The sequence below is a fragment of the Panthera onca genome, chromosome B3 (genome assembly GCF_046562875.1).
Source record: "Panthera onca isolate mPanOnc1 chromosome B3, mPanOnc1 haplotype 2, whole genome shotgun sequence".
Lineage (NCBI taxonomy): Eukaryota > Metazoa > Chordata > Mammalia > Carnivora > Felidae > Panthera > Panthera onca.
The window spans coordinates 73,398,661-73,407,650 of NC_138344.1; the positions used below are offsets into that span (position 1 = coordinate 73,398,661).

General features: G+C 54.6%; 1 protein-coding gene across 2 annotated transcripts; it reads left to right on the top strand.

Annotated features, from left to right (window-relative positions):
- Window positions 1-1,623: 1,623 nt before the first annotated feature.
- Window positions 1,624-8,305, top strand: REM2 (RRAD and GEM like GTPase 2). 2 transcript variants are annotated; one of them, XM_060619202.3, is made up of 5 exons: window positions 1,624-4,059; window positions 5,297-5,638; window positions 5,877-5,953; window positions 6,680-6,887; window positions 7,246-8,305. In XM_060619202.3, exons 1-5 carry the CDS (start codon window positions 3,957-3,959, stop codon window positions 7,539-7,541), a joined length of 1,026 nt encoding a protein of 341 aa, XP_060475185.1. In that variant the 5' UTR covers window positions 1,624-3,956; the 3' UTR covers window positions 7,542-8,305. The 2 variants fall into 2 exon arrangements, with proteins under 2 accessions (XP_060475185.1, XP_060475186.1); XM_060619203.3 differs by having other exon boundaries at window positions 5,880-5,953.
- Window positions 8,306-8,990: the final 685 nt, after the last annotated feature.

Genomic DNA, 8,990 nt, shown 5'->3' on the forward strand with positions numbered 1-8,990 from the left:
TACCTCTACCTCTACCTCTACCCTCCTGGCCTCTTAACTCCTGGCCTCTACCCTCCACCCCCACCAAGCAGTTACAGTCTGTCCTGCGCAAGATAGGTGAACTCTTGGCCAGGATGCCTCAAAGCAGGCAAAAATAAGTTGAAAGAAAAAAATCATAAACATCTGGGGTGTGAAGATGCTGGCATCACTTTGACCAAATCCAAAAAGGTCTGCCTAGAAGAGGGCCAAAACTAGACTCTAAAGAATGTGGTCCATAGGTGGAATAGAGTTATGGATTCTAGGAACAGTGAGAATCCACAGGATAAAACTAAGCAGATGTGAGGGCTAGGGCTGCAGGCTGAACCCCAGACCTCCTAAGAAAAGAGGCAGGAGTGTAAGCAGTGGCCAGAGCTGAAGAGCTAGAGTGGGTGATGGAGGAGGGAATAACCTGGAGAAATTTTGGAGCCCAGCCTCTGGTAAGTGAGGTGACAGAAGCCGTCCCAGAGTTTGAAACGAAAACTGGGACAAGGGATACAGAAGGCGTCTATGGGGGTGGCATGGAGCTGAGGCATTCCCGAACAGAAGCAGACTCTCCTCAGGCTCGCCCTCACCCTTCCTGGCCGGCCTGGTCTAGCCCCAGCCTCTGGCGGAAGGGCCCTGGTAATTACAGCCTGTCTGTGTCTGTGCCCACATCCGCACACCCAGCACCAACCGCATGTTTCCTCCTCTCAGTGAGCAAGAGCCTAGGGAAGTGGCAGAGAGTGAATATGGTATAGTCCTGGATTGAGGGATCTTGGGAAAGACCCAGATTCCTTTGACTCCAGACCCTCTCCAGAGATTGGGGAAGGGACTTCAGAGATCCCCATCCTTGCATACCCTTCTCCCTTTGGGTCTTCCTTCCCTAGTGCTAACAGTCCCTGGGTTCCCCTAGTGAAAGGCCCAGGGAAGCAGGGAATGCTGATTTTCCTTCCACACCTCTCCATCTCCTGGTCTGCACCCTCTCCCTTGCTCCTCTCCTTCAGCTGACAGCCTCATCACTTGTCCTGCTCCAGACCTTTGACCTCCTGGTGTTATTTGTAATTTGTGCCTGCTCCAGACCTTTGACCTCCTGGTGTTATTTGTAATTTGTGGACAAAGACATGGTAAAAGAATGCTCCTCAGGGTGGAATGCTTCAGGAAGCCAGAGGGAAGACCTGAGGGTAGAGTTCACTGGGAAGGGCTGTGTGTCCTGAGCCTGAAATAAGTTTCTCTAGGTGCTGGGTGTATGCTCTAGAAGGTGCAAAGGGTAATGCTACTTTTGTCAGCCACAGAGAAGCCTCAGGTTGGTGGGAAGAGGGGACTTAGCCTTGTACAGGCAACATGGGAAACTCAGAAGGTCCCACCCAGGAGAGGTGGGGAGAGGGTGGGGAACTGGGGAGCAGTCACTCAAGTTTATTTGCACCAAGCCCTATGGAAAAAGAAACAAAGCCACCTCACATCCTATCAGGACAGAGACAACACTATCCAAAGTGCCCAGTACTGGGGCGTGGGACTCCTGTCAAAGCTCTCAGTGCAGAGGAGGGAGGTGTCTCAGCATGAGATGGAGATCAGGCTGGGAATCTGAAATAACAGCACATACTAGCATTGAGTCCTTAAGAATCTGGGACTGAACCAAGCTCCAGACCCTGCTGGAAGGGGAGAGGGACCCCTAGCCACACTGCCTGAGGTTGTGGGAGCACCAGATAGTTGGGCAACCTGCTGAGTGCCAGATCCTTTTTCATGTGTAGTGAGCCCTCAAAACAAGGCTGTGCCATGGGCATCATAATCCCAATTCACAGGTTTGGAAGCAGTTTCACAGGAATTAGGAGACTAGCCCAGTCTCTACACAGAGGCAGATTTAAACCTGGCTTGGTTCAGTTCCAAATTTCACCCTTGCCCCACTATTCCACAGACTCTCCCGTGGAGGAGAGCCAACATTTCTCAGGTTATTCCCTCCTCCACTTCTTACTAGTGGGACAAGAGAGATAGTGGTTCAAGGTGAAACCCAGCTGGCTCCTGTGACCCAAAGCACAGTCAATGGTAATGGTCAATAATCCTTCCTGGGGTCTGCAGCCCCCGTCTCACTCATATGGTATCATAGAAATTAATCCAACCACCTAAGTGGGTTTTCCAGATATATGAAGCTCACCCCTTTACAATATAAAACTTTTAAAACTCATTTTGTAAGGAAATCATTCTAAACCGTCTTCAGCACATCTGCAATAGAACACACATTTTTCCAGATGGCTGAGGATCATTCATAGAAACCAATGGCTTCTCTATAACAATGTTTTCAGAAGCTGTAACAGTGTCAGGGAAGCTGTTCGCCTTTTTGCCAAAATGCTCTTAGACGACTTTTTAAATGCTTATGACACCTTTAAAGTGTTTTGTGGTGTTGTTGCCCTTGCTACTGGGTGATCAGGGGTCACTTGCTACTCTAATGTTCTGTAATTTCCTGTAATGAGTATAGGAACACATAGACACATACTGAAATTGTAAATAAGGACAAGGGAAGCTGTGATTGAAGCCTGGAGAGTCTATCCAATGAGTAAAGTATGTAAGTACTGTAGTTGCTCAGGGGTCCCTTCTGATCCCCCTAGACCCCAAACGTTGCCCCGTAGTAGATCTCCGGTCAGTTAAGTGTTACTGCACATTAGTCCATGATTACTATTTGTCTCTTCCATTGGAGGAGTCCCCTGAAGATTACAATACAGACTGTTCCAAATAATAGAAGACAGTTGGAATATTTAAGACAAAGAAGGCAGCAAGGCAGATGAAAAACAGTCTTTGGCATTGGAAGAACCAGGGTGGGAATCCTGGTGTCCCCATTTTCCAGCTGATGATTGATTTGGGGACAGGCTACCCCCCTACCACTCTAAGCCTTCAGGTCATGAGAATGACAGGAGATAATGCAGGAAGCTGCTTCACACAGCACCTGGCAAACATGGGGTGAGGAGGAGCCAGAAAATCAGAAGGTATGTTTGGGTGCTTGCAGCGTCGGGAAGAAAGATAAGAACTGATCTGAAGGGAAAGGGCCTTTCCACACGAAAAAGGATCTGGCACTCAGGGAAAAGGAAGCTGGCAGAAAAGGAGCAGTAAAGGAGAGGTGCCATGCTGGCTTCCCACAAAGACGCAGACATCATCGTGTAGTCCAGGAGGCCTGGTGGTGCCCTGGAGAGTGTGGAGAGGGGGCTGACACTTGGGACTGGGAACTTCTAGAGGGCTAAGCTCTGTGTACTAACACCAGGTTGGTGGGCCTGGCAGGGAGGGAGAGAAGGGGAGCCCACATGGTTTGCATCCACCTAAACGTAGTGACAGAATGAAGCTGCCCAAACAAGGCAGCCATCTCCCCTTCCTTAGCGCCCCCATCTGCCTAGGGGCCCAGCTGGGAAGTGGCTACTCTGGTGTGTCTTAACCCAGAAGGGGTGGTATGGGAAAGGAGAGGGTGATGGGGAAGCTTGGTGCCAGGGTGACCGGTGTCTCTTGGTTTCTGCCTCCAGACCCTCCATTTAGCCACTGAGCAGCCACTCTGACCTGGACACTGGGCTGGGAGGCTGAGAGTACACAAATGACGCACAGTCCTGGTTCCTGGACTCCCAGTCCCTGGGTCCTTGCCTCCGGCCATCCTCCACTCCCTTACCCACTGACCCCTCAGCCCACTTCTCTGAATGCCTGTCTCTTTTGCTCCTCTGACTCCAGTCTGTTCAGGTCTTAGCCAGACTCCGCAGTGTGTGTGCTCCCAGAGGGAAGCCACACAAAGGAAGGGGGGGGGGGGGCGGCAGAAAGGAGGGAATCCCGCTGACATCACTGCTCATTAGCATGTGTGACCTCATCAGGGGGCGGGACAACTTCCCCAGGTGTTGGGGGGGGGAATGGGGGTGGTATTTAAGGGAAAAGCTGACAGTGCTGCTGAGTGAGGGAGCGGGGACTGCAAGCGGCTGGGCTGCACACGCACGCGGATGCACACGGACCTCGACACGGACATGGACACAGACACAGAAACCACAGCACTCTGCCCCTCCGGCAGCCACCAGGCCTCCCCCCCCGGGACGCCCATACCAGGTGAGGGCTGAGCTGGGCAGGTTTCCAGCAGAAACCACGGGGGGTGGGAGCTGAAGCTCTGGTGGGGAGGTCAGAACTGGCGGCCGACGGAGCTTGAACCCAAACAGCAACTCGGGAAGTGGAGAAGCCTCCCGCTCACACCAGGACTGAGGCTGGGCTGGGCTGGGGGCTGCGGAGTGCTGCCTAAACACCCCCACCCCCCATCACTCCGGGGCTTCGCTGGGGAAACTGGTGCTTAGCCCCTAGGTCAGCCTCATTCCCATGAGGCTGGGATGGGCAGGAGGGATGGGGGAAAGGAAAGGGGCAGCCCACAAGCCTGGGAATCACAGGCTGGGGGCTACCCTGGGGACCTGTTGTAAGGGTTTCACTGGCTCGAGGAGGCCCTGGCTGCCAGCCAAGTATTGATCCTGGGCTATTTCCAGCCTCTCTCCATCCCCCTTTGTTGTGTCTGTCGTTCTTCCTCCAGTTACCCTGACCCATGCATTGTCACTCTCCCTCTCGCTCATGCTCCCGCTCTCTCCCTCTCTCCCTCCCTCCCTCTACCTCACCATGAACACAAGATTCTCTGGAACTCACGAGAAGGTCAGAGATGCAGAAGGGTTCTCACACACAGCCATGCACCAGGAGTGCTCACTTAGAGGGCCATTTGAAGAAGCAAAGAGGCGGCAATTCTCACACACCGTGGAGGGGGACCCAATGCACACATCGTAATGAGCAAAGGCCCTTCCCTCGGCATAGGCTCCCCACAAAGTTTTTGACTCTACCAGTACCCACCCCCCAGAACCTGGGCAGCAGCTTCAGCCTCTCATCCCCTGTGCCCCTCCCCAGTGTGGGGACAACCAGTGCGGAAGCAGTGGAAGGCAGGGCCTCTTGGTGGAAACAGGGGCAGCCCTCAGGGCCAGAGGCCTAGTCTGGGGGTGTGCCTGTGTGTCAGTGTGAAGAGGGAGTGGGTGTGCGAGCCTGCGCACAGGTGCCTCCCCTGCATGGGGCATGTTTTAAACAGGTTGTGGCTGGAACCACACTGGCTAAGCCTTCAGCTTAGCTCCTCAGAGCCCCACCAGTTCAGGCTTCTGAGGGAATTCAGTGTAAGAAGTCAGACCAAAGATTCTCAGCTCCTTCTGGGGCATGGTCATCAGCTGGGCCTCTGAAGCCAGAGCAGCCAGGATTGAGCCCTCTGCAGATGGCCAGGCATACCTTCACTCATAGCTTCCTTCTCTTTGCCTACCCCCCGCCTCAGAAACAGATGCCACACTGCTGAAGAAGCCAGAGAAGCTGTTGGCAGGGTTGGACCGGGGTGGGCCACCACCGGCCCCAGGGGCACCCAGACGAAGAGGCAGTATGCCTGTTCCCTACAAGCACCAGCTGCGGCGTGCCCAAGCTATAGATGAACTTGACTGGCCACCTCAAGCCTCATCCTCTGGCTCCTCTGACTCCTTGGGCTCGGGGGAGGCAGCCCCCACCGAACAAGATGGCATCTTCAAGGTCATGCTGGTAGGGGAGAGCGGCGTGGGCAAGAGCACCCTAGCAGGCACTTTCGGCGGTCTCCAGGGAGATAGTGCTCATGAGCCAGAGAACCCAGGTATTTGGAGGGGAAACCCTGAAAGGGTCAAAGGCACCTGCAGACCCCTAGTCAGGGATGCAAGAGGCATGAGCAGCCCCCAGAGGCCAAAACCTAAGAGAAGTTACTTCAATGCTTTCTGTGGCAACCTCCCTGGAGGGGGTCCCTGGTGCTGGGATCTGAGGCTTCCCTGGTTACCAGGTCTCATGAGTGCTGGGGAGCCTCCTGATGGGCTCTATTCCCTGTCCTTATTTCCCAGCAGAGGATACCTATGAAAGACGCATCATGGTGGATAAGGAGGAAGTGACTCTAATTGTTTATGACATCTGGGAACAGGTAAGAACTAAGACACGGCTGTAAGCAGGCAATGAAACCTAGGAGAGCTGGGGAGGGGCAAAGTCTGGCTGAAGGCGGGTGGCTCTGTAGGCCCTGGTTTTAATATGTACTGGACGTATGACCTTTCATATGTGTCATCCAGAGAGCAAAGGCCCACATCAATGTGCATACCATGGCACTGAGAGCCGCTGTCTTTCCAGGATCTTCTGACCCTGAGGAAAGTTAGGATCTGAATTTGACAAACCCTGAAGCTGCAAGCCAGGCTACACACCCTGAAATTGACCCCATCCATATGTGTTTCAGCCTGGAAGAGTCTTACCTGACAGGACAAGAGCTCAGGGCTCTGGAATATCAGGGAAGGGAAATAAGTGAGGATTTATGAATATTTGGACAAAAATGGTTACCACATAGAAATGAGAGGCCAGATTACATACAGCTGAAGAGCATTCATTTTTAAGTTAAGAGCTTAAGCATATGAAAGTAGGATGGGCTACCCTAGCCTACGACCCTATCTCCCCAATTCTCCCATGCGGGGCTCACATTACAAATTACTTTCTCCTCCACAACACACTCTAGGGATGGAGATTATGCCATTAACTAACTCTGCTGTCCTAAGCAGGTGGCTTCTCCCTCACATCCAGATTCCTCATCCTTGAGATGTAGGTGGGGAACAGGTTCTCCCATGCCTCCAGCCCTGACATCCCACCACTCTCTGCCCACATGCAGGGGGACGCAGGGGGGTGGCTGCGGGACCACTGCCTTCAGACCGGGGATGCCTTTCTCATCGTCTTCTCAGTCACCGACCGACGAAGCTTCTCCAAAGTTCCAGAGACCCTACTTCGGCTCCGGGCTGAGAGGCCCCACCACGACCTCCCTGTCATCCTCGTTGGAAACAAGAGCGACCTAGCCCGCTCGCGGGAGGTCTCACTGGAGGGTGAGTATCCTGGACCTAATTAACACTTGCAATCTCAGGGGAGATTCCAAGTGACCTCTTCTCCACAAGGCCCTTCTACCCTTCCAGGACAGGCTAAGGGCAGACTCCCAATACCCATGTCTAGAGCCGGAGAACCCCTTCTCTTCACTCCTCACCTCTTCGCCAAGGCCCCTTTATCTCCTTCCCTCGGCACCACCAAGACCCTCCACCTGATCCCTGCCTGTTCTCAGTTGCAAGAGATTCACCTGCTAGGACCCCTTTGTACTGCACAGCGGGCATCTCCCCAGGCCCACCCTTGCCTGGCCCCGCCCCGGGCCCAGTGTAGCCCGCGGGCTCCTCAACCTGTCCCTTCCTGCAGAGGGCCGCCACCTGGCAGGGACACTGAGCTGCAAGCACATCGAGACGTCGGCGGCGCTGCACCACAACACGCGGGAGCTCTTCGAGGGCGCGGTGCGCCAGATCCGGCTGCGGCGGGGCCGGAGCCGTGCCGGGGGCCCGCGGCCCGAGTGGTGCAGCCCCGACGGCCCCGCGCCGCCCGCGCGCCGCGAGAGCCTCACCAAGAAGGCCAAGCGCTTCCTTGCCAACCTGGTGCCGCGCAACGCCAAGTTCTTCAAGCAGCGCTCCAGGTCGTGTCACGACCTCTCCGTGCTCTGAGCCGCGGTCGTCATGGCCACCGCGGTCGTCATGGTCACCGCGCCCTCAGCCCACCCCTTCACCCCGCCCCGCCCCCGTCCGGCTTCCTTTGTGAAGACCGTCTAGGAAACCAAAAAGTCCGAGGGCGCGCGGGTGTGGCCGCGGGGGGCGGGCCCCCTGCCCCCAGCCCCTGGTGGGCGTCGCCCCCAGCCCTGCCACCACGCGCGTGCCCTGGCTACCTCCCCGCCCAAGAGCGCCTAGAAGGCGAGGACGCAGACCTGCGGGCGGGCACGCTGCGGTCGGCGAGCGAGGCGGCTTCTGGCGGGCAGGAGGGGATATAGTTCCGTGAGCTACTTTGACTTTTATTAAGTCGCGCTTGACCACCTCTCCTGTAAAGAGACCCTAAAAGTGAGAACTGGAAAAGTGCTTGGTAGACCCCTTTACAGTTCTCTGCGCGAACACGCCTCATCTTTAAGACATCCTTAAAGGTAAAAACACTGGAGACGCTTCGTTGAGACTTTTCCCAAAACGTGCTGGCTCTTATCTGCTGCACTTGTCCACTTTGCCTTTAAGAAGTTCTTAAAGGCAAAGGCCTGGAAGTGCCATTTTTCAGAATCGATTCTGTGATTTACCACTACATCATGGCACTTCCCTTTTAAGGTAAGGTTTGGACAGACTCTTGCCTTCAGATGCCATTGTTAAGAGCTGAGCAGGCAGCACCCTGGGCCCAGGAGGCCCCAGCAAAAGAGCCACCCTTCCCTTTTCAATAAAGAACTTTTCTACTACATTTGCTCATTTTGACTCTGTTCTCAAAAGCCCTGCAGAAGGGATAGATGTAGATGGAAACTGTTAGAGACAAAACTTAGGCCCAGAGGAGCAAAGAACCTAAACCTACCTCTACAGAGGCTTCAGAACTGACTCAGTCTTGGTTGTAGTCTGTAACAAGGAGCCACAGGCCCTTAGAGATCGCTGGGTCCAACTTGTCGCTTTGTAAATGAGCAGACAACCCTGGAGAGGAGCAAGGAAATACTAGAAGTAATTTAGTGACTTAATGAAACAATGGGACCAGGTCCATAGACTCTAGACCTCATCTCCTTACACCACCTTATTCTGCAGAGTAAGCTGGAGGCTACATTTAGCACCTAGAGCTATACAGAGCTTTGTCCTGGGCTGGTTTAAGGTGGGGCTCACATCCACCAGAGAGGCCCATCAGCTGGGGCATGATGGGGACGGCCTGCACCTCCCCTGGCAGGCCTCCACCCTCCCAACTGTCACCTGCAGAGCCCGTGTGAGAACTGAAGCTGTCAGTGTCTCCCCCTGGGGACGCCCACGTCTTCTGCTGCCTGAGCCACGAGTTTGAACAAAGAGAGCAGAGGCAGCAGCTCCCCTCACCCCAGACATGCAGTATAGCTCCCTGAGTACCTGAGGGCCAGGCCTCCACTCCACCCCACTCAGGTTCCCAGAGCTTGA

Bases quoted from the DNA above. Each gene is read 5' to 3' on its own strand.
- REM2 (XM_060619202.3), top strand. From the start codon at position 3,957: ATGCACACGGACCTCGACACGGACATGGACACAGACACAGAAACCACA. The intron at 4,060-5,296 runs GTGAGGGCTGAG...CCCCCGCCTCAG, and splicing joins CCCCGGGACGCCCATACCAG to AAACAGATGCCACACTGCTG. The intron at 5,954-6,679 runs GTAAGAACTAAG...GCCCACATGCAG, and splicing joins TTTATGACATCTGGGAACAG to GGGGACGCAGGGGGGTGGCT.